The following is a 25,650-nucleotide window of genomic DNA, read 5'->3' on the forward strand; positions in this document are numbered from 1 at the left end:
AATGGGAATCGGGGGGGATACTCTCCACTGCTTGGGGTGATAACTTTTTTTTTCATTCATTTAGGGGGATGTGGGCATTACCAGGCCAGCATTTATTGCCCATCCCTAATTTTCCCTTGAGAAGGTGGTAGTGAGCTGTCTTCTTGAACTGCTGGTAGGTACACCCACAGTGCTGTTAGGAAGGGAGTGCTGTTAGGAAGGGAGTTCCAGGATTTTGACCCAGCGACAGTGAAGGAACGGCGATATAGTTCCAAGTCAGGATAGTGTGTGGCTTGGAAGAGAACTTGCAGGTGCCCTTGTCCTTCTAAGTGGTAGAGGTCACGGGTTTGGAAGGTTCTGTCTAAGTAGCGTCATCAGCAAACATTCCCACTTCTGACCTTATAATTGAAGGAAGGTCATTGATGAAGCAGCTGAAGATGGTTGGGCCTATGACACTACCCTGAGGAACTCCTGCAGTGATGTCCTGGGGCTGAAATGATTGACTTCCAACAACCACAACCATCTTCCTTTGCGCTAGGTACGACTCCTGTACTCTTCATTCAACCAGGGTTGGTCCCCCGGCTTGATGGTAATGGTAGAGTGGGGGATATGCCAGGCCATGTGGTTACAGATTGTGGTTGAGTACAATTCTGCTGCTGATGGCCCACAGTGCCTCATGGATGCCCGGTTTTGCATTGCTAGATCTGTTTGAAATTTATCCCATTTAGCATGGTGGTAGTGCCACACAACACGATGGAGGGTATCCTCAATGTGAAGACGGGTCTTTGTCTCCACAAGGAACGTGCGGTGGTCACTCCTACCAATACTGTCATGGACAGATGCATCTGCGGCAGGCAGGTTGGTGAGGATGAGGTAAAGTATGTTTTTCCCTCACCACCTGCTACAGACGCAGTCTAGCAGCTACGTCCTTTAGGACTCCGCCAGCTCGGTCAGTCGTGGTGCTACCGAGCCACTCTTGGTGATGGACATTGAAGTCCCCCACCCAGAGTACATTCTACACCCTTGCCACCCTCAGTGCTTCCTCCAAGTGTGTTCAACATGGAGGAGTACTGAGTCACCAGCTGAGGGAGGGCGGTAGGTGGTAATCAGCAGGAGGTTTCCTTGCCCATATTTGACCTGCTGCCATGAGACTTCATGGGGTCCGGAGTCGATGTTGAGGACTCCCAGGGCAACCCCCACAGTATACCACTGTGCCACCACCTCTGTTGGGTCAGTCCTGCCGATGGGACAGGACGTACCCGGGGATAGTGATGGCAGTGTCTGGGACATTGTCTGTGAGGTATGGTTCCTAGAGTATAACTATGTTAGGCTGTTGCTTGACTAGTCTGTGGGACAGCTCTCCCAACTTTGGCACAAGCTCCCAGATGACTCTATGTTAGTAAGGAAGATTTTGCAGGGTCGACAGGGTTGGGTTTGCTGTTGTTGTTTCTGGTGCCTAGGTCGATGCCAGATGGTCTGTCCGGTTTCATTCCTTATGGACTTTGTAGCGGTTAGATCAACTGAGTCGCTTGCTAGGCCATTTCAGAGGGCAGTTACAAGTCAACCACATTGCTGTGGGTCTGGAGTCACGTGTAGGCCAGGTTAGGGTTAGGTATTCTGCTTTCCTGATTTTTTTAAAAACGTTCGTGGGATGTGGGCATCGCTGGCAAGGCCAGCATTTATTGCCCATCCCTGTTTGCCGTTGAACTGAGTGACTTGCTCGGCCATTTCAGATGGCATGTCAGAGTCAACCAGATTGCTGTGGGTCTGGAGTCACATGTAGGCCAGACCAGGTAAGGACAGCAGATTTCCTTTCCTAAAGTGAACCAGATGGGTTTTTACAGCAATCGACAATGGTTTCATGGTCACCATTAGACGAGCTTTTTAATTCCAGATTTATTAATTGAATTCAAATTTCACCATCTGCCGTGGTGGGATTCGAACCCATTCCCCAGAGCACTAGCCTGAGCCTCTGAATTACTAGTCCAGCAACATTACCACTATGCCACCACCTCCCCTTATGACTGAAGAATAACCTCACAATTTCCCACATTATATTCCATCTGCCATCTTGTTGCCCACTCACGTAACCTGTCTATATCTCTTTGCAGCCTCTCTGTGTGTGCTCCTCACAGCTTACATTCCCACCTAGCTTTGTATTGTCAGCAATCCTAGATACATTACTCTCAATCTCTTTGTCTAAATCATTAATATAGATTGTAAATAGCTGAGGCCCCAGCACTGATACCTGCGGCACTCCACTGATCACAGCCTGCCAACTTGAAAATACCCCATTTATCCCTATCCTCTGCTTCTTGTCTGTTAACGAATCTTCAGTGCATGCTAATATATTACCCCCAAATTCATGAGCTCTTATCTTGCCTATTAACCTTTTGTGTGGCACCTTATCGAATGCCTTTTGGAAATCCAAGTACACTGCATCTACTGGTTCCACTTTGTCTACCCTTCCAGTTACGTGCTGCCGGAGGGCACAGAGTGTGAAGAAGGGAGTTTGGTAAGAGAGTGAATTTTAAGGGTTAATATCTCTAAAGTCCATTGCCATAGAGGGAGTGCAACGAAGATTCACCAGACCTGTACCCGGGATGATGGGACTGTCTTATGAAGAGAGATTGGGGAAACTGGGCCTGTATTCTCTCGAGTTTCGAAGAATGAGAGGTGATCTCATTGAAACCTACAAAATACTTAAAGGGATAGACAGGGTAGATGCAGCTAAGATGTTTCCCCTGGTTGGGGAGTCTAGAACCAGGGGACATAATTTCAAAATAAAGGGGAAGCCACTTAGAATAGAGATGAGGAGAAATTTCTTTACTCAGAGGGTTGTGAATCTTTGGAATTCTCTATCCCAGAGGGCTGTTGAAACTCAGTCATTGAGTATGTTTAAAACAGAGACTGACAGATTTCTAAATGCAAATGACATAAGGGGATATGAGGATAATGTGGGAAAAAGGCATTGAAGTGGATGATCAGGCACGATCATAATGAATGGCGGGACAGGCTTCATGGGCTGAATGCTCATATGTTCCTAAGTCTAGTTTTTGTTTCATGTACATTTAGCAATTAATTCAAATTACTGTTTAAGTTAAGAGGTAAGTTTGGTTTCTTACCGTTTTAAATGGGTGAATACAAGCTCTCTGAGAGTAGCTGTAGCTAGTCAATTAGATAGCTAGCTTAAACAGGTTTCTGAGCTCTAGCAAAGCTCTAGCAGAGCTGACTCATCATTGTTTTCAGTGAGTATAAATTCAGGGGACGCTCAGTGCTGCTAGTCTCCCTGAGTGCAGCTGGAGGGCACAGAGTGTGAAGAAGGGAGTTTGGTAAGTGAGGGAGTTCGGTAAGGAGGGGAACAATAAATTAATAAAGGGAAAATAAATTTAATTAAATTACCACAATGAAGATGGCAGGGCAGGTGATATGTCACAGCTGCAGTATGTGGGAGCTCCTGGATGCCATGGCAATCCCTGGCAACCACATCTGTAGTAAGTGTCTGCGGCTTGAGGAGCTTCGGCTCAGAGTCATTGAGCTGGAGGTCGAGCTGCAGACACTGCGATGCATCAGGGAGGGGGAAAATTACCTGGACACTTTGTTCCAGAAGGCAGTCACACCCCTTAGGATAGGGTCATCTGTTATAGTCAGTGGTCAGGGGCTGGAGGGTGTGACTGCGAGTCAAGCAGGTAAAGGGTTCAAGAAGGTTGGAGGGGAGGAGCCTTAGCCCTTGCAATTGAACAACAAGTTCGAGATTCTTGCAGTTTGTATGAACAAGAGCAAGGGCTGTAGTGTGGATGAGCAGACTGATCATGGCACCATGGTACAGGAAGCTGTTCAAGTGGGGGAAGCAAAAAAGAAAGTGGTAGTCGGGGACAGTACAGTGAGGGGGATTGACACTGTTCACTGCAGCAAAGAATGAGAGTCCAGAAGGCTGTGTAAGAACATAGGAAGATAAGAACTAGAAGCAGGAGTAGGCAATTCAGTCCCTCGAGCCTGCTCCGCCATTCAATACGATCATGGCTGATCTCATCTTGGCCTCAACTCCACTTTCCTGCCCGTTCTCCATAACCCTACAACCCATTATTAATTAAAAATTCGTCTATCTCCTCCTTAAATTTACTCAATGTCCCGGCATCCACCGCACTCTGCGGTAGTGAATTCCACAGACTCACGACCCTTTGAGAGAAGTAATTTCTCCTCATCTCTGTTTTAAATCTGCTGCCCCTTATCCTAAAACAATTACCTCTTGTTCTAGATTGCCCCACAAGAGGAAACATCTTCTCTATGTCTACTTTGTCAATCCCCTTAATCATCTTATATACCTCAATTAGATCTCCTCTCATTCTTCTAAACTCTACAGAGTAAAGGCCTAAACTGCTCAATCTCTCTTCATAAGACAAACCCCTCATCTCTGGAATCAATCTAGTGAACCTCCTCTGAACTGCCTCCAATGCAACTACATCCCTCCTCAAGTAAAGGGAACAAAACTGTACACAATACTCCAGGTGCAGTCTCACCAATGCCTTGTACAGTTGCAGCAACACTTCCCTACTTTTATACTCTATTCCTTTAGCAATAAATGCCAAAATTCCATTTGCCTTCCTTATCACTTGCTGTACCTGCATTCTAGTTTTCTGTGATTCATGCACGAGGACACCTAGATCCCTCTGCACCGAAGCACTCTGAAGTTTCTTTCCATTTAGATAATTTGCCTTTCTATTCTTCCAACAAAAATGGATAACCTCACACTTATCCACGTTAAAATCAATCTGCCAAATTTTGGCCCATTTATCTAATCTATCCATATCCATTTGTAGATTTCTTATTTCTTTATTGCAATTTACTGTCCCACCTATTTTAGTGTCATCTGCAAATTTGGCTATAGTACCTTCTATCCCTGCATCTAAGTCATTAATATAGATTGTAAATAGTTGGGGCCCGAGGACCGTACCCTGTGGCACCCCACTAGTTACATCTTGCCAACCAGAAAAAGACCTTTTTATCCAGACTCTCTGTTTTCTGTTGGTTAGCCAATCCTCTATCCAAGCTAATAAATTGCCCCTAACCCCATTGTGATCTTACCTTGTGTATTAACCTTTTGTGCGGCACCTTATCAAATGCTTTCTGGAAGTCCAGATATACTACATCTACAGGATCCCCATTATCCACTTTACTTGTTACAGCTTCAAAGAACTCTAGCAAATTAGTCAAACACGATTTACCCTTCATAATACCCATGCTGACTCTGATGGATTGCGTTTTGACTTTCTAAATGTCCTGTTATTACTTCCTTAATAAAGGATTCTAACAATTTCCCAACAACAGATGTTAAACTAACTGGTCTGTAGTTTCCTACTTTCTGCCTCCCTCCCTTTTTGAATAAGGGCATTACATTAGCATTTTTCCAATCCACTGGAACCTTTCCCGCATCCAGAGAATTTTGGAATATTCTAACCAATGGATCCACTATCTCCACTGCCACTTCCTTTAAGACCCTAGGATGTAGGCTATCATGCCCTGGGGACTTGTCTGCCTTCAACCCCAATAGTTTGCTCAGTACTTTTCCCCTAGTGATGATGATTGTTCTAAGTTCCTCCCTTTCTATAACCTCTGCATTACCTGGTACTATTGGGATGGTGCTAGTGTCCTCCACCGTGAAAACTGCAGCAAAATATTGATTTAGTGTGTCTGCCATTTCTGTGTTCCCTTCTATTAACTCCCCAGTCTCATCCTCCAATGGACCAACATTCACTTTAGCTACTCTCTTCCCTTTTATATACTTATAGAAGCTTTTGCTATCCGTTTTTATATTTTGCGCTAGTTTTCTTTCATAATTTACCTTTGCTCTTTTTATTACTTTTTTAGTCACCCTTTGTTGATCTTTAAAAGTTTCCCAATCTTCCAGCCTGCCACTGGCCTTTGCAATATGGTATGCCTTAGTTTTTGTCTTTATGTTATCCTTCACTTCCTTGCTTAGCCATGGATGTTTTTCCCTGCTCCTAGAATCTTTCTTCCTCTCTGGAATATATTTTAATTGGGAGGATTTGAATATCTCCTTAAACATCTGCCACTGCTCATCAACTGTCCTACCTTGTAGTCTTCCTGCCCAGTCCACTGGGGCCAAATCTGTCTTCATGCCTATGTAATTACCTTTGTTTAACTCAAGAACGATCGTGTGGGACTCCAGCTTCTCGCCCTCAAACTGAATTTGAAATTCTAGCATGCTATGATCACTCTTCCCTAGAGGATCCTTAACAATGAGATCATTTATTAATCCCACCTCATTACACAACACCAAATCTAGAATAGTCTGCTCCCTGGTTGCTTCCACAACATATTGCTCCAAAAAACAATCTCTAATACATTCAATGAACTGTCCCTTGAGGCTTCCCTTGCCAATTTGATTAATCTAGTCTATATGCATATTAAAATCACCCATGATCATTGCCGTACCTTTCTTACAAACCCCCAGTATTTCCTGGTTTATACTGTGCGCCACTGCGGAACTACTATTTGGGGACCAATAGATTACTCTCACCAGTGACTTCTTTCCCTTGCTATTTCTTATTTCTACCCAGACTGATTCTACGTCTTGATCTCCAGTGCCTATATCATTTCTCACTACAGCACTGATCTCTTCCTTTACTAACAAAGCTACACCACCTCCTTTTCATTCCTGCCTATCCTTCCGAAATAGAGTACACTTGGATATTCAATTCCCAAACCTGGTTTCCCTGCAATCACGTCTCGGTAATTGCCACTAAATCATACCCATTCGTCTCTATTTGCGCTGTTAACTCATTTATTTTATTCCGAACGCTTTGTGCATTCAGATACAAAGCCTTTAAGTTTGTTCTATTATTAAATTTCCCTACTCTTGTACGATTCCTTGGTGCAATATAACGTTCACACATTCTGTCCCTTCCTTTTATTTTCTGGTAACAATCATCCTCATCACTAACCTGCACTCCTACCTTCTCCTTTAACTTCCTGTTTTTCCATGCAACTGAACCCTCCCCCCCACTATTTAGTTTAAAGCCCTATCAACAGCCCTAGTTATGTGATTTGCCAGGACTCTGGTCCCAGCATGATTCAGGTGGAGCCCGTCCCATCGGAACAGCTCCTTCCTTCCCCAGTACTGGTGCCAATGTCCTCTGAATTTGAACCCATTTCTCCCACACCAATCTTTGAGCCTCACATTTACCTCTTTAATCTTATTGACCCTTTGCCAATTTGCTTGTGGCTCAGGTAGTAATCCGGAGATTATTACCTTTTTGGTTCTGCTTTTTAATTTAGCCCCTAGCTGCTCATATTCCCTCAGCAGAACCTCTATCCTCGTTCTACCTATATCGTTGGTACCTATGTAAACCACGACAACTGGATCGTTCCCCTCCCACTCCAAGTTCCTCTGCAGCCCAGATGAGATATCCCGAACCCTGGCACCAGGTAGGCAACACAACCTTCTGGACTCTCGATCCTGGCCACAGAGAACAGTGTCTATGCTCCTAACTATACTATCCCCGATTACAACTACATTTCTCTTTTCTCCCCCCACTTGAATGGCTCCCTGTACCACGGTGCTATGGTCAGTTTGCTCATCCTCCCTACAGTCCCTGCTCTCATCCACACAGGCAGCTAGAATCCCGAACCTGTTGGACAAGGACAAGGGCTGAGGCTCCTGCAACACCACCTCCTGGATCCCTCTACCTGCCTCACTCATAGTCACACCCTCCTGTCCCTGACCACTGGCCGAATTCACGGTAGTTAATCTAAGGGGTGTGACTGCCTCCTGAAACACAGCATCCTGGTAACTCTCCCCCTCCCTGATGTGTTGCAGTGTCCGAAGCTCAGACTCCAGCTCATCAACTCTGAGCCAGAGTTCCTCGAGCAGCCAACACTTGCTACAGATGTGGTCACCAGGAACCGCAATGGGGTCCACCAGCTCCCACATCTTGCAGGTACAATACATCGCCTGGTCCTGCATCTCTATTTTATATAATTAGATTTTAATTTGTTATTTAAATTTCCAACTGGTCTTTAGTTTTTTTAATCTGCTTTAGTCTTTATTTTTATAGTTTTAGTCTGTGTAGCCTGCCCATTGCCAGGGTTCAGGACATCTGCTCAGGGCTGGAGAGGAACTTGCAGTGGGAGCTAGAGAGGATCCACTCGACGTGGTCCATGTAGGTACCAATGACATAGGCAATACAAGGAAAGAGGTTTTGCATAGTCAGTATGAGGAGATAGGCATCAAATTAAGAAGCAGAACCCCAAAGGTAATAGAGTCATAGAGTCGTACAGCATAGAAACAGGCCCTTCGGCCCACCGCATCCATGCCGACCATAATCTCTGGATTATCACCTGAGCCTTATGCAAATTGCAGTAGGGCAATTAAGATTAGAGAAATGAATGCGCGGCTCAAAGACTGGCGTGGGAGAAGTGAGTTCCGGTTCATGGGGCACTGGCACCAGTACTGGGGAAAGTAGGGGCTGTACCGTTGGGACGGTCCACACCTGAACCGTGCTGGGACCGGTGTTCTAGCGAGTCACATAACTAGGGAAGTAGAGAGAGGGTTTTAAACTAAATAGTGGGAGCAAGGGATCAAATTTGGGAAGATGTGGTAAATCAAAAGTAGAGACAAGGCAAGACAGAAAGGTATTAATATGGGAAAAGATAAACAGACTGTGACAGGAAGTAACAGTGATTACAAATCTAAGAATAAATCAGCAGACCAGGCTAGAGGTTACAACAATAATAAAATGACAAAACTAAAGGCTCTGTATCTGAATGCACGTAGCATTCGAAGCAAAACAGATGAACTGAAAGAGAAATAAATAATTACGATCTGATAGCCTTTACTGAGACATGGCTGCAGGATGATATAGATTGGGACCTGAATATTGAAGGGTACATGGCATATAGGAAGGACAGGAAGCTAGAAAAAGGTGGAGGGGTGGCTCTGTTAATTAATGATGGTATTAGCACAATATAGAGGGATGACCCAAGTTCAGGAAACCAGGATGGAGAAGCGGTTTGGGTTGAGATGAGGAATAATAAAGGCAGGAAGTCACTTGTGGGAGTGGTGTATAGGCCCCCAAACAGTAACCACATGGTAGGACGGGGTATAAAGGAAGAAATAATGGGTGCTTGTCAGAAAGGTACAGCAATAATCATGGGGGATTTTAATCTACATATAGATTGGAAAAATCAGATGGGCAAAGATGAGGAGCTCATAGAATGTTTTCGGGATAGTTTCTTAGAACAACATATTCTGGAGCCAACCAGAGAGCAGGCTATACCAGACCTGGTATTGTGCAATGACTTAGGAGTAATTAATGACCTCATAGTGAAGGCGCCACTAGGTAGCAGCGATCATAAAATGATTGAATTTTACATTCAGTTTGAGGAAGAAAAGAGTAGCTCTACGACTAGTATTTTCAACTTAAATAAGGGCATGAACACAGAGCGAGAAAAAGTGAACTGGCAAAATAGATTAAGGAATAGGCCAATAGAGATACAGTGGCAGACATTTAAGGGGATGTTTCAGAATAAACAGAATAGATACATTCCAACGAGAAAGAAAAATTCCAAGGGGAGGACACATCATCCATGGTTAACTAAAAAAGTTAAAGTCAAACTTAAAGAAAATGCATATAATTGTGCAAAGATGGGTGGCAGGTCAGAAGATTGGACAGAATATAAAAAGCAGCAAAGAACAACTACAAGATGAATAAGGAGGGAAAAATTTGAGTATGAGAGAAAGCTGGTGAGAAATATAAAGACAGATATTAAGAGTTTCTAAAGATATTTTAAAAAGAGAAGAGTTAACAAAGTGAGCATTGGTCCGATAAAAAGTGAGTCTGGGAAATTAATAAGGGAAAATAAGGAGATGGCAGATGAACTTCGCCATAGAGGATACTAGTAACATCCCAGAAATAGCTGCAAATCAGGAAATGGAAGGGAGGGAGAAACTCAAGAAAATTACAATCACCAGGGAAGTAGTACTGAACAAATTGTTGGATCTGCGGGCTGACAAGTCCCTGGGTCCTGATGGACCTCATCCTGGGATCTTAAAAGAAGTGGCTAGTGAGATAATTGATGCGTTGGACTTGATTTACCAAAATTCCCTAGATTTGGGGAAGGTTCCATGAGATTGGAAAATAGCCAATGTAACTCCTTTATTCAAAAAAAGGGAGGGAGACAGAAAGCAGGAAACTACAGGCCAGTTAGCTCAACATCTGTCTTAGGGAAAATACGTTATAGCAGGGCATTTTGAAAAATTCAAGGTAATCAGGCAAAATCAACATGGTTTTGTGAAAGGGAAATCATGTTTAACCAATTTATTGGAGTTCTTTGAAGACATAACATGTGCTGTGGTCAAAGGGGAACCGGAGAATATACTGTACTTAGATTTCCAGAATGCATTTTATAAGGTGCCATATCAAAAGTTATTGCGGAAAATAAAAGCTCATGGTATAGGAGGTAACATATTGGCATGGATAGAAGATTGGCTAGCTAACAGGAAACAGAGAGTAGGCATAAATGGGTCATTTTCTGGTTAGTAAGATGTAACGAGTGGTGTGCCACAGGGATCTGAGCTGGGGCCTCAACTTTTTACAATTTATATAAATGACTTGGATGAAGGGACTGAAGGTATGGTTGCTAAATTTGCTGATGACACAAAGATAGGTCGGAAAGTAAGTTGTGAAGAGGACATAAGGAGGCTACAAAGGGATATAGATAGGTTAAGTGAGTGGGCAAAGATCTGGCAAATGGAGTATAATGTGGGAAAATGTGACATTTTCCATTTTGGCAGGAAGAATAAAAAAGAAGCATATTACATAAGAACATACGAATTAGGAGCAGAAGTAGGCCATTCGGCCCCTCGAGCCTGCTCTGCCATTCAATACGATTATGGCTGATCTGTTTATCTAACTGATGAGAGATTGCAGATCACTGAGATGCAGAGGGATCTGGGTGTCCTACTGCATGAATCACAAAAGGTTAGTATGCAGGTACAGCAAGTAATTAGGAAAGCTAATAGAATGCTACTGTTTATTGCAAGGGGAATTGAGTACAAAAGTAGGGAGGTTATGCTACAGTCATACAGGGAATTGGTGAGACCACAGCTGGAGTATTGTGTAAAATATTGGTCTCCTTATTTAAGGAAGGATGTAAATGCATTGGAAGCAGTTCAGAGGTTTACCAGACTAATACCTGGAATGTGCGGGTTGTCTTATGAGGAAAGATTGGACAGGCCAGGCTTGTATCCACTGGAATTTAGAAGAGTAAGAGGCGACTTGATTGAAACATATAAGATCCTGAGGGGTCTTGACAGGGTGGATGTGGAAAGGATGTTTCCCCTTGTGGGACAATCTAGAACTAGGGGTCACTGTTTAAAAATAAGGGGTCACCCATTTAAGACAGAGATGAGGAGCAATTTTTTCTCTGAGGGTTGTGAGTCTTTGGAATTCTCTTCCTCAAAAGACAGTGGAAGCAGATTGTTTGAATATTTTTAAACCAGAGGTAGATAGATTCTTGATAAGCAAGGGGGTGAAAGGTTATTGGGAGTAGGTGGAAATGTGGAGTTGAGGCTACATTCAGATCAGCCACAATCTTATTGAATGATGGAGTAGGCTCGAGGGGCCGAGTGGCCTACTCCTGCTCCTAATTCGTATGCTCGCATGTACGTAAACTTCAATAAATTTGTCAAACACGATTTTCCTTTTGTAAAACCATGTTTACTTAGAAAATCATAGTATGATCAGACAAAATGTATTGTTATGGCTTCCTTAATAGATTCCAGTTCCCTGAAAAGGCAGAGGTAGCAATCGTAACTTTCAAAAGGAAACTGGATAAATATGAAGGGCAAAAATTTGCAAGATTAAGAGGAAAGAACTGGGGAGTGCGACTGATTGGATAGCTTTTATAAAGAGCCAGCACTAGTGTAATGGGCTGAATGGCCAAGTGTGCTGCATCATTCTTTGATTCTATGAATTACTGAAAGAGAGTTCAGAGGAGAGCGGTCAGACTGATTCCTGCCCTCAGTGTGGAGTTATGTGGAAAGATCATTGCTCCTTGGAAATTCTCTGGAGAGGAACAGATGAGGGGACACATCTACGTTCATCTCAGGATGTGGGCGTCTCTGGCAAGGCCACTCCTAGCTGCCTTGCGAAGGTGATATTGGGCCGCAGCCTTGAACCGTTGCAAATCCATGTGCTATCCTTTGAAGATTTCAGGGACATAAAAAATTTGGATCCAGCAAATATCCTGTCAGGAAGAGGATCAAAGGACACAGTTTAAAATTAAAGGCGTCAAAAGAAAATGGGAAATTTAGGTAACATTTTACAGCAAAGAGAAATGTAGAATCAATTACTGTGGGGTAAGGGAAGGATGGATGATACTGAGATGTTAGTCCTGGAATCACTGATTCCTAAGGTTCTAGGGTAACTAATTGCAGCATTGCCACGCCCTTGGAAGTTTTCAGATTCAGGCACTGTTGCTTCACTTGTGTAAGAAATGGGAGGGAGCCCTTTAAGAAATAATACTTTGCAAAATAATATCGAATTCTTATAGAAACAGTATACATAGTATGAAACAGACCCAAAAAGGGACAGAGAAGCAGTTCCTAACACCAGGGTCATCACTGATATAAACAAGATAGGAGGAGGAGAGCATGACATTCCAAGGGGGGGTCATATAGAAAACACGAGGCACCATATACATTCCTAAACTGATATGATGGAGTCTTCTAGTGCCTTGTTACCCTCTTATCTGTACAAGTGTCTAATGAAAGCTAACAATTGGCCTCCAGTATGAAGTAAACTGAAAGACGACCTCGAGCTGAAGTGATGGACGAGGGGGAGGTGACCACCCCGACATCTCAGGTACCTGTCCTGTATTCATTGGTTTGAAGGGTTCAAACAAGTGATTGACATAGGGTGAAATACCAGCCTCTAGAAATTAAGTATATAAACAGGTCTCCGGAGGTAAATCGTCTTCTTCGGACAGGAGAGCTTTCCAAAGCTCGGCTTTGGTGAGTGTTAGGCTTTGGCCTAAAACTTTGGTTAGCTCAAGAAGACTGAAGACCCCAAGGACCGAAGAGATCACCTACACCCTCCCCTGCCTCATCTGTCAGAGTGACTGCCAACACTGTTCTGCCCCACTGTATGTAATGGGATCAGTACTCCAGACAATCTGTTATGGGTCATATGTTTTTTCTGTCTATTTAGCTTATGCATCATTATATTTAAACTGCTACTTCTTGGTGTCTATTATATTAAAAATTACTACTTAATAAACCATAAACTATTTAAAATCACATTATTAGCTCAAACCCATTCTTTAGGTGTCTGTGACTCCCAAACCTAAATCTTACACTCTGTAGTCTTACTCTCTCCAATACAGCAATCTGTTCACCTGCTTTCAACTCACCTTTTCATTGTCTTTGTAATCCAGCTGCAGAGAGTGATGACCCATGCAGATCACAGTAACTATGAAGTAAAGAAACGCAAATATACTGTGCAGCCAGAGCAGCCGATCACTGGAAAACAAGAACATTACAGCTTCAGGAGAGGAGTAATCGTAGGGCAGGGTGGACGGAGAGGGAGGAGTGGGACAGGCAGAGGGCGGAGTGGGCAGAGGGCAGGGCGGGCAGAGAGGCGGGGTAGGAAGAGGTGGGGCCAGTAGAGAGCAGAGTGCGCAGAGGACAGGGCAGAAAGAAGGCGCAAGCAGATGGGGAGGGGTGGGGCGGGTAGAGAGCAGAGTGGACAGAGGGAGGGCGAGCGGAGAGGTGAGGCGGGCAAAGGTGCAGGCAGGGGGGCGGGGCAGGAAGAGGGTGTAGGTGCAGGTGGAGGGGTGGGGTGGGGTGGGCAGAGTGCGAAAGGGGCAGGGCAGGCAGCCAGGGGGGGCGGGAGAGGCAGAGGAATGGAACAATCAGAGGTCAGTCAGTCAGTGCCCCGCCACCAGATGGTGTCCACTCACTCTGCGGGGACATTTGCAATGGTGGTACGGCCGAAGTGTTGCGGACTGTCACCTGGAAGGGAAAGATTCACAGGTCAGTGACAGCACAGAATCATCTCTACCTACAGCCAGCCCTCAATATCAGTAGCCTCTGGGGACAGCAATGTCATTCAGCATCTCCAGCCCAAGACTAGTCTCCCTGTGCCCCATCTTCAGCCCTGAGTGCCCCCTCTCCAGCCTGTGTGCCTCTCATCCCCTAACTCACTGGGCCAAACTGCCTATAGTGCTGCCCCCTGCCCTAGCCCTGAACTTGCATCTTTCTCTAGTTCCTCTCCTATCTCCCCTCATGCCCTCTCTGAACTCATCTTGTCCATGGGACCCACCTCCTGCTCCCTCGGTTCCTATTCCCACTGAACTGCTGATCACTCAACTTCCCCTCTTGGTCTCCATGTTTGCTGATATTGTTAACGGTTCTGTCTTTTCAACTGTTGTCCCTCTCTCCTTTAAATCTGTCGTCATCACCCATCTCCTCAAAAACAAACCTTGACCTCACCGTCCTGGCAAACTACCATCCCATCTTCAACCTCCCTTTCCTTGCATGTGTTGTCGCATCCCAACTTTGCCGGAATTCCATATTTGAATCCCTCCAATCAGGTTTCTGCCCCGTCACAGGACCGAAACAGCTCTTATCACATTCTATGTGACTGTGACAAAGGTAAACTTTCCCTCCTCAACCTGTCTGCAGCCTTGACACGGTTGGCCACACCATCTTCTGCCAACACCTCTCCACTGTCATCCAGCTGGCTGGGATTGCTCTTGCCTTGTTCCATTCTTATCGAATCATAGCCAGAGAATCACCTGCAATAGCTTCTCTTCCCCCTCCCACAACATTACTTCTGGTGTCCCCAAAGGATCTATCCTCTTTCCTCTCCTATTTCTCGACTGCATGCTGCCACCCAGTGACATCATCTGAAAACACTGTCAGTTTTCATATGTACAGTGACAAACCCAGCTCTACCTTCACCATCACCTCTCTCAACCCCTCCACTGCCTCTAATTTGTTCCACCACTTTTCCAACATCCACATACTGGGGGATGAGCAGAAACTTCCTCCAATTAAATATCGGGAAGGCCAGACTCATTATCTTCAGTCCTCGTCACAAACTCCCTAGCTCCTGACTCTGTCCTTCTCCCTGTCTGAGGCTGGACCAGAATATTCACAATTTCGGTGTCATATGTGACCCTGAGCTGAGCTTCCAACCACATATCCTCTCCAAGACTGCCTATTTCCACCTCTATAACATCACCCAACTCCGTCCCTGCCTCAGCTCATGTACTTCTAGAACTCTCTCATGCATGCCTTTGTAACAGGACTGCACAACAGACTTGCGAGCAAAGTTACAGCTCATGGAATAAAAGGGACAACAGCAACATGGATACAAAATTGGCTGAGTTATATAGTAATGACTAATGGATGTTTTTCGGAATGGAAGGAGGTTTGTAGTGGAGTTCCCCAGGGATCAGTGTTGCGACCCTTGCTTTTCCTGATATATATTAATGATCTAGATCTTGGTTTACAGGACATAATTTCAAAGTTTGCGGATGATACAAAACTTGGAAAGATTGTGAACTGTGAGGAGGATAGTGTAGAACTTCAAAAGGACATAGACAAGTTGGTGGAATGGGCAGACAGGTAGCAGATAAAGTTCAATGCAGAGAAATGTGAAGTGATTCATTTTGGTAGGAAGAACATGGAGAGACAATATAGAATAAAGGGTACAATTCTAAAGGGGGTGCAGGAGCAGAGGCACCTTGGTGTATACGTGGTTAAGTCACTGAAGGTGGCAGGACAGGTTGAGAGAGCGATTAATAAAGGATACAGTATCCTCAGATTTATTAATAGGGACATAGAGTACAAGGAGGTTATGTTAAACTTGTACAAAACACTGGTTCAGCCTCAACTGGAGTATTGCATCCAGTTTTGGACACCACATTTAAGGAAGATGTGAGGACATTGGAGAGAGTTCAGAAAAGATTCACGAGACTGGTTCCGGGAATGAGGAAAGTCATTTACGAAGATAGACTGGAGAAGTTGGAATAAAGACAAAGTGCCGCAAATACTCAGCAGGTCTGGCAGCATGTGTGGAGAGAGAAACAGAGTTAACGCTTGAGGTCTGTGACCTTTCATAATAGTTGTCTGTCCATTAAGCAATCCTCAGAGTAGGAATAAATGGGACATTTTTAGGTTGGCAGGCTGTAACTAGCAGGGTACCACAAGGATCAGTACTTGGGCCTCAGCTGTTTACAATCTATATTAAGACTTAGTTGAGGGGGCTGAGTGTAACCTGTCCAAGTTTGATGATACAAAGTTAGGTGGGAAAGTAAATGGCGAGGAGGGTGCAAAAAGGCTGCAGAGCAATATAGACAGGTTGGATGTGTGTGAAACAAAGATGGCAGATGGAATATAATGGGGCAAAGTGTGAATTTATTCACTTTGGTAGGCAAAACAAAAAGGCAGAATATTTTTTGAATGGCGAAAGCTGGGAAATGTTTGCATTCAGAGGGACCTGGGTGTCCTTGTACATAAATCACAGAAAGTTAACATGCAGATACAGTAAGCTATTAGGAAATCAAATGAATGTTTTTCAGAATGGAAGGAGGTTCGTAGTGGAGCACCCCAGGGGTCAGTGTTAGCTTCTGTTACAAAGGAATTGGAGTATAAAAGTAAAGAAGTTTTATTACAATTATACTGGGCTTTGGTGAGGCCACACCTGGAGCACTGTGTACTGTTTTGGTCTCCTTACCTAAGGAAGAACAGACTGCTCTAGAGGGAATACAACAAAGGTTCACTAGACTGGTTCCTGGGGTGAGGGGATTGTCATATGAAGAGAGATTGAGTAGACTGGGCTGTTATTCCCTGGGGTTTAGAAGAATGAGAGGTGATTTTTTTTTATTCATTCATGGGATGTGGGCGTCGCTGGCCAGGCCAGCATTTATTGCCCATCCCTAATTGCCCTTGAGAAGGTGGTGGTGAGCTGCCTTCTTGAACCGCGACAATCCATGTGGTGTTGGTACACCCACAGTGCTGTTAGGAAGGGAGCTCCTAACTTCTAATTGAAACATGTAAAATGCTTAAAGAGTTTTACAGGGTAAATGCTGATCGGCTGTTTCCCCTGGCTTGAGAGAATCTAGAACATGGGGTCACAGTCACAGGATAAGGGGTCGGCCATTTAGGACTGCGATAAGGAGCAATTTCTTCAGAGGGTTGTGAATCTTGGGAATTCTCTCTCCTAGAGGGCTGTGGACGTTCAGTCATTGATGAAGACAGAGGTCAATAGATTTTTGGACTCTAAGGGAATTAAAGGATTATGGGGATAGTGCAGGAAATGAGTTGAGGTAGAAGATCAATCATAATCTTGTTGGATAGTGCATCAGGCTCGAGGGATCGCATGGTCGATTCCCGCTCCTGTTTCATATGTTCTCAAAGGTGCTATATCAATACAAGTTGTTGTTGCATGCCCCCCCCCCCCACCCAAGCCCCAACCCTGTGCATCTTCCACTCTGCTGCCTGTCCTTACTCTGGTGCTCCAGCTCCATGAAACAAGCCTTTACCAACTCATACCTACAATACACTCCTCCCACAACCTTTCCCAACGCCTCCCCCATCCCCGATTGCTCCCCACCACCCTCTGCTCCCCAAACCTCGAGCACACCCCCCTCTGCTCCCCACTGCTCCCCATTCCTGAGCAACCCCAGCACCGCACCACGCACCCTCATCCCCTCACCATCCCCCACACCCACCCTCCCCCACCCTGCCCCACCATTCGCCCCATCCCCGTCCCAAAGCTCCTTACCCAGCAGGTCCCCGGAGAAATTGACAGGAAGAACGATGGCGATGGACAGGACACAAACCACGGTGAGCAACACCAGGATGTGTCGCTGAAACGAGAGGTAGATGATGGCATCGATCCCGCACTTGTACTGAATCTCATCATCCCTTAAACCAAACACACTGAGTGAGTACAGAGTGGACACAGCTCGATCCCCAATCCCTGGCCGTTCCTCCCGACCACCCCCCAATATCTTGAACCCCAGGGGTCCACCACCATTTATACAGGACCTAAGGCAGGAGGGGTTGCTTTCTATACAAAAGCAAAATACTGCAGATGGTGAAAGATCATCGATCTAAGACATTAACTCTCTCCACAGATGCTGCCAGACCTGTTGAGTAAGTCCAGCATCTTCTGTTTTTATTTCCTATAACTCAATTTTCCTCCTGTGTTCCCTTTATTCTTTCCGACTACTGTCCCTTTTACTAAATTTTTCATTTATGTATTTTCCTCTTTTTTTCTACATTCTTTACATGTTTTTCGATTGCTATTTTCCTGCCCTTATTCCTTAATTTAAATGACTCTTCACCTCTCTATTCATTCATTTGCCAGTTCATTAGTTTCCCTTCCTCTTCAGATGCAGCCAATCCTTGTGGAATAGTTCTCACCTTCCCTAGAACTGGTGCCGATGCCCCTCAAACAGAAATCACTCTTTTTGACACTGCCCCTTTGAGCCAGATGTTCAGCTCCCTATTATTCCAATCCTCCCACATTTGAGCACGAGTCTGATGGATCCAATAGATAAACCCATGACTCTCAGTCTGTACTGCAAGATATAGTGTCCAGCCCTCTAACTAATGCTAAATGCAAATAGGAATTGCAATCTGCATTGAGGGCAACTAGAGTTTAACTTACCTCATGTGATAGAGTGTGGTCAACCAGGAACAGAAACCCTGCAGAGACAGGACAAGCACAAATCAATATTCCAAATTCACCAGTTAGAATTTAAAATTTAAAATCACAAATTAGAAATTACAGCAAGTAATGAGGTCACTGCACATCCTGTAACCCACCCAGACGTGTCACTCTGTGATCCTGTAACCTGCCCAGCCGTGTAACTCTGTGATCCAGTAACCCACCCAGACGTGTCACTCTGTGATCCTGTAACCCGCCCAGACGTGTAACTCTGTGATCCAGTAACCCACCCAGACGTGTAACTCTGTGATCCAGTAACCCACCCAGATGTGTCACTCTGTGATCCAGTAACCCGCTCAGACGTGTCACTCTGTGATCTTGTAACCCGCCCAGACGTGTAACTCTGTGATCCAGTAACCCACCCAGACGTGTCACTCTGTGATCCTGTAACCTGCCCAGACGTGTAACTCTGTGATCCAGTAACCCACCCAGACGTGTAACTCTGTGATCCAGTAACCCACCCAGACGTGTCACTCTGTGATCCTGTAACCCGCCCAGACGTGTAACTCTGTGATCCAGTAACCCACCCAGACGTGTAACTCTGTGATCCAGTAACCCACCCAGATGTGTCACTCTGTGATCCAGTAACCCGCTCAGACGTGTCACTCTGTGATCTTGTAACCCGCCCAGACGTGTAACTCTGTGATCCAGTAACCCACCCAGACGTGTCACTCTGTGATCCTGTAACCTGCCCAGACGTGTAACTCTGTGATCCAGTAACCCACCCAGACGTGTAACTCTGTGATCCAGTAACCCACCCAGATGTGTCACTCTGTGATCCAGTAACCCGCCCAGACGTGTCACTCTGTGATCTTGTAACCCGCCCAGACGCGTAACTCTGTGATCCAGTAACCCACCTAGACGTGTCACTCTGTGATCCTGTAACCTGCCCAGACGTGTAACTCTGTGATCCAGTAACCCACCCAGACGTGTCACTCTGTGATCCAGTAACCCGCCCAGATGTGTCACTCTGTGATCCTGTAACCTGCCCAGTCGTGTCACTCTGTGATCCTGTAACCCGCCCAGACGTGTAACTCTGTGATCCAGTAACCCACCCAGACGTGTCACTCTGTGATCCAGTAACCCGCCCAGATGTGTCACTCTGTGATCCTGTAACCTGCCCAGTCGTGTCACTCTGTGATCCTGTAACCCGCCCAGACGTGTAACTCTGTGATCCAGTAACCCACCCAGACGTGTAACTCTGTGATCCAGTAACCCACCTAGACGTGTCACTCTGTGATCCTGTAACCTGCCCAGCCGTGTAACTCTGTGATCCAGTAACCCACCTAGACGTGTAACTCTGTGATCCAGTAACCCACCTAGACGTGTCACTCTGTGATCCTGTAACCTGCCCAGCCGTGTAACTCTGTGATCCAGTAACCCACCCAGACGTGTCACTCTGTGATCCTGTAACCTGCCCAGACGTGTCACTCTGTGATCCTGTAACCTGCCCAGCCGTGTAACTCTGTGATCCAGTAACCCACCCAGACGTGTCACTCTGTGATCCTGTAACCTGCCCAGACGTGTCACTCTGTGATCCTGTAACCTGCCCAGCCGTGTCACTATGTGATCCAGTAACTTGCCTGACAGGTCACTCGTGATTCTGTAATCCATCCAGCTGGGACACTCAGTGATCTGGTAACACTGAGTAATTGGAGCTGATTAAAGATAGCCAGCACTGATTTGTAAAAGGTCTAATTAACTGAGCTGAATTTTTTTGAGCTCATGAACATGGTAGATAAAGGAATGTCTATGGATAATAAAAACAGAAAACACTGGAAATACTGAGTAGGTATAACAACATCTGCAGAGAGAGAAACAGAGTTAATGTTTCAGACATTCAGAAGTGGGAAAAGTTAGAAATGTAATAATTTCTATGAAATGGGGGAGGGTGGAAAATGTACAAAAGGGAAGGTCTGTGATAGGATGGCAGACAGGAGAGATTAACTGACAAAAGAATTGGTGGTGTAGGGCCAAAGAGAAAAACAAGAGTAAGGGCAAAACATGTAGAGAAAAGGAAACAAAATGGGGGCAGAGATTATTGCCTGAAATTGTTGAATTCGGTGTTGAGTCTGAAAGGCTGTAGTTTGCCGAATCGAAAGATGAGGTGCTGTTCCTCGAGCTTACGTTGACCATTACTGGAACATTGCTGGAGGCCAAGGTCAGAGTGGGAGCAAGGTGGAGAATTAAAATGACAGGAAACCGGAGGCTCAGGGTCATGCTAGCAGATTGAACAAAAGTAATCCACAAAGCAGTCACCCAATCTGCGTTTGGTCTCCCCAATGTAGAGCGAGTACAATATACTAAATTGAAAAAAGTACATGTAAATCGCAGTTTCACCTGGAAAGTGTGTTTGGGGCCTTGATGAGAAGGGAGGAGGTAAAAGGGCATATACTGTGCTTTCATGGAAAGGTGACATGGGAAGGGGATGGAGTGCGACTGAGGAGTGGACCAGGGTGTCGCTGAGGGAATGGTCTCTTCAGAATGTTGGAAGGGGAGGGGAAAATATGCTTGGTGGTGGCATCATGCTGGAGGTGCCAGAATGGCAGAGGATGATCCTTTGAATATGGAGGCTGGTGCTGTGGAAGGTGGGAACAAGGGAAACTCTATTGTAGCTTTGGGAAGGAAGGAGGGTAGGGGTGAAAGCAGAAGTAGAAGTGCATTTTATCTTTTGATTAGGTACTTTACTGCCTTCCAGACTCAACACTGAGTTCAACAATTTCAGACAGTAATCTCTGCTCCCATTTTGTTTCCTTTTCTTTGCATGTTTCAGTCTTACTCTTGTTTTTCTCCTGTTTTTGCTTTTGGACAGCAGCTGTTCACCAGTCTGCCATTCACACCTCCTCTAGATACATCTTTTGTTTCTTTACTTGATCGGCACTCCATTTACCACCTTAAACATTCACTCCCTCCACCACCGACGTACTGCAGCAATTCACCAAGGCTCCTTAGACAGCACCTTCCAAACCCGCGACCTCTACCAACTAGAAGGACAAGGGCAGCAAATACATGGGAACACCACCACCTGCAAGTTCCCCTCCAAGCCACACACCATCCTGACCTGGAACTATATCGCCGTTCCTTCACTGTCGCTGGGTCAAAATCCTGGAACTCCCTTCCTAACAGCACTGTGGGTGTACCTACCTCACATGGATAGTAGCGGTTCAAGAAGGCAGCTCACCACCACCTTCTCAAGGGCAATTAGGGATGGGCAATAAATGCTGGCCTAGCCAGCGACACCCACATCTCGTGAACGAATAAAAAATAACTTGTCCCATTACCACCCCCTTTGGCCCTACACCATCAACTCTTTTGTCATTTAATCTCTCCTGTCTTCCACCCTATCACAGACGTTCCCTTTTGTTCTTTATCCACCCTCCCCCTTTAACCTGCATAAAACCTATAACATTTCTAACTTTTGCCAGTTCTCATGAAAGGTCACAACTTGAAACATTAACCCTTTCTCTCTGCACAGATGCTGACAGACCTGCTGACTATTTCCAGCATTTTTTTGTTTTTATTTCAGAATTCCTGCATCTGCAGTATTTTGCTTTTGTGTTTGTATGAATGTCTCTGGATGTTATTTATATGGACTTCCAGAAGGCATTCAATAAGGTTCCACATAAGAAACTGTTCACAAAAATGAAAGTGCATGGATTTGCAGGCAAGTCAACACTGGTACAAGCTCAGCTGCAAACTCACCACATCTTTACTCTCCAGTTCAGTTGGACTGGTTTCAGATGGTGATTTCTCCTTTTCAGTCTGTTCGCCATAAAATAGAGAAGTGAGGCTATAGAAAGTAAAGAAGAAAGAACTTTAAACAAAACTGCAGGCAACCACACTCCCAGAGGCACTGAGAGTCAGACAGAGAATGAGTGTGCAAGAGACAGAGAGAGTTGGGGATGGAATGGGCGGGAGAGAAGGAAGCAGAAGTGGCAAGGAAAGGAAGGGGAGCAAGGGTGGGGAAGGAAAGAAGTAGAAGGGACAGCAGGGCGGGAGGAGGGGGAAGGGGGAAGAAGCAAGGTGCAGAGTTGAGTGGAAGATAGGGAAGCTGACGGGGGTGGGGGGGCGTGGGGGTTGATCCCTACTACTTCGCAATCAAAATTAATTTTTTTAAAGCCTGCCTATCTGGCAGCTGGGAGCGGTCCCTTCAAGGAGGTTTGGGTAGGCCACAGATAGATCTGGGTGCAGCAGACTCAGCACAACTTGTATTTAGGGCAGCCCACTGTTAGGACAGGGTCCTGAAACAGGTATGAGATTCCTTATTTGCAAACGCCTGCTTGAGGCACAGTCCTAGACACCCATTCCAGAGCCCGCGCTAATATGGGGAATGGCACAATTTCAGCATGGAATGTTGGCACACAGGCCGCCTGATTGATGGACACTTAGACACCTGTAATACACCTGTAAAATAAATTTCTCACCCCGCAATCTTATTTAGCTCAAAATAGAGTGAAGCCAGAGTACAATGTAGGAATCCAGAATATTGCAATATTAGGACAGAAAGTGAGACTGGCAGGGCATGAGAACCACCTTAACTTTTGAACATAAGAACTAGGAGCAGGAGTAGGCAATTCAGCCCCTCGAGCCTGCTCCGCCATTCAATACAATCATGGCTGATCTCATCTCGGCCTCAACTCCACTTTCCTGCCCGTTCTCCATAACCCTTCAACCCATTACTAATTTAAAATCTGTCTATCTCCTCCTTAAATTTACTCAATGTCCCGGCATCCACCGCACTCTGGGGTAGTGAATTCCACAGACTCACGACCCTTTGAGAGAAGTAATTTTTCCTCATTGCTGTTTTAAATCTGTTACCCTTTATCCTAAAACTATGACCTCTCGTTCTAGATTGCCCCACCAGAGGAAACATCTTCTCTATGTCTACTTTGTCAATCCCCTTAATCATCTTATATACCTCAATTAGATCTCCTCTCATTCTTCTAAACTCTACAGAGTAAAGACCTAAACTGCTCAATCTCTCTTCATAAGACAAACCCCTCATCTCTGGAATCAATCTAGTGAACCTCCTCTGAACTGCCTCCAATGCAACTACATCCTTTCTCAAGTAAGGGGACCAAAACTGTACACAATACTCCAGGTGCGGTCTCACTAATGCCTTGTAGAGTTGCAGCAACACTTCCCTACTTTTATACTCTATTCCTTTTGCAATAAATGCCAAAATTCCATTTACCTTCCTTATTACCTGCTGTACCTGCATACTAGTTTTCTGCGATTCATGCACGAGGACACCCAGATCCCTCTGCACCGAAGCACTCTGAAGTTTCTCTCTCTTAAATACAAACACTGCTACTTCCTGCTTCAGAACCAGTTTATTCATCTCTGCAGCAGCAAAACACATCAATGCTGATGAAAAGGGGCTGAGCAGTAGTCATACAGTGCTGAATGTCTAGCACTAGATGGCAGCAATACTGTTAATATAGGAACCAGAGGAGGCCATTCAGCCCCTCAAGCCTGTTCCATCATTCAATGAGATAATGGCTGATCTGTACCCTAACTCCATCTACCCATCTTGGCTCCATATCCCTTAGCACCCCTGAATAGCAAAAATCTATCATTCTCAATTTAAAGTTATTGCTTAAGCTCGTATCCACTGCTTTTTTGTGGAGGAGAGTTTGATACTACAACCACCCTTTGCATGAACAAGTATTTGCTAAGTTCTCTCTTGAATGGCCTGGCTCTGATTTTAAGGTTATGTCCCCTTGTCCTAGAGTCCCACACCAACAGAAAAAGTTTCTGTCTACCCTATCAATTCCTTTCTTGCCATCCCAGGGATCAGTCTGGTGAACCTTTGTTGCACTCCCTCTATGGCAAGTATATCCTTCCTTAGGTAAGGAGACCAAAACTGAACACAATACTCCAGGTGTACTCTCACCAAGGCTCTATACAATTGCAGCAAGACATTTTTACTCCTGTACTCAAATCCTCTTGCAATAAAGGCCAACATAACATTTGCCTTCCTAATTGCTTGCTGCACCTGCATATTAATTTTCAGTGACTTATGAACAAAGACACCCAGGTCCCTTTGGGCATCTACACTTCCCAATCTCTCACCATTTAAGAAATTCTCTGAATCTCTGTTTTTCCTACCAAAGTGGATAATTTCACAGATAGAGAGTAAAATGAAGCAAAAATAGTGTGCATATGGCAGATGTCAACTGGATAATGCAATTGAGAACCAGGCTGAATATAGAAGGTTCAGAGGGGAAGTGAAAAAAACAAATAAGTGAAGCAAGGAGAGAGTATGAGAAGAGACTCGCGGCTAAAATAAAAGCAATCTAAAAGTCTTCTACAGGCAAATATATAGTAAAAGGGTGGTAAAAGGATGAGTGGGACTGATTAGGGACCGAAAAGGGGATTTCGCATGGAGACAGAGGCATGGCTGAGGTACTAAATGAGTACTTTGCATCCATCTTTACCATGGAAGAAGATGCTGTCAGTCATGGTGAAAGAGGAGGTAGTTGAGTCACTGGATGGGCTAAACATTGATAAAGAGGAGGTATTTGTTGTACTTAAAGTTGATAAGTCACCAGGACTGGATGAGATGCATCCAAGGATACTTAGGGAAGTATGGGTGGCACAGTGGCGCAGTGGTTAGCACCACAGCCTCACAGCTCCAGGGACCTGGTTTCGGTTCCGGGTACTGCCTGTGCGGAATTTGCAAGTTTTCCCTGTGACCGCGTGGGTTTTCGCCGGGTGCTCCGGTTTCCTCCCACAGCCAAAAACTTGCAGGTTGATAGGTAAATTGGCCATTGTAAATTGCCCCTAGTGTAGGTAGGTGGTCGGAGAATGGTGGGGATGTGATAGAGAATATGGGGTTAATGTAGGATTAGTATAAATGGATGGTTGTTGGTCAGGACAGACTCAGTGGGCCAAAGGGCCT

The 25,650-nt window shown here is 45.1% G+C and overlaps 1 protein-coding gene across 1 annotated transcript in view; it reads right to left on the reverse strand.

The window, feature by feature from the left end:
- Positions 1-24,001, reverse strand: part of tmem63c (transmembrane protein 63C) — a 191,600-nt gene extending 167,599 nt beyond the window's left edge. Inside the window, exons 1-6 of the mRNA XM_068038420.1 lie at positions 23,953-24,001; positions 22,449-22,536; positions 18,687-18,724; positions 17,796-17,938; positions 13,963-14,014; positions 13,414-13,522 (exon numbers count right to left, since the gene is read on the reverse strand). Of these exons, the coding sequence (XP_067894521.1) occupies positions 13,414-13,522; positions 13,963-14,014; positions 17,796-17,938; positions 18,687-18,724; positions 22,449-22,536; positions 23,953-23,987 (465 nt within the window). The 5' untranslated portion in view covers positions 23,988-24,001. The remainder of the gene's footprint in view (positions 1-13,413; positions 13,523-13,962; positions 14,015-17,795; positions 17,939-18,686; positions 18,725-22,448; positions 22,537-23,952) is intronic.
- Positions 24,002-25,650: the final 1,649 nt, after the last annotated feature.

This window comes from Heterodontus francisci, chromosome 9 (genome assembly GCF_036365525.1).
Source record: "Heterodontus francisci isolate sHetFra1 chromosome 9, sHetFra1.hap1, whole genome shotgun sequence".
In the NCBI taxonomy this organism is placed as follows: domain Eukaryota; kingdom Metazoa; phylum Chordata; class Chondrichthyes; order Heterodontiformes; family Heterodontidae; genus Heterodontus; species Heterodontus francisci.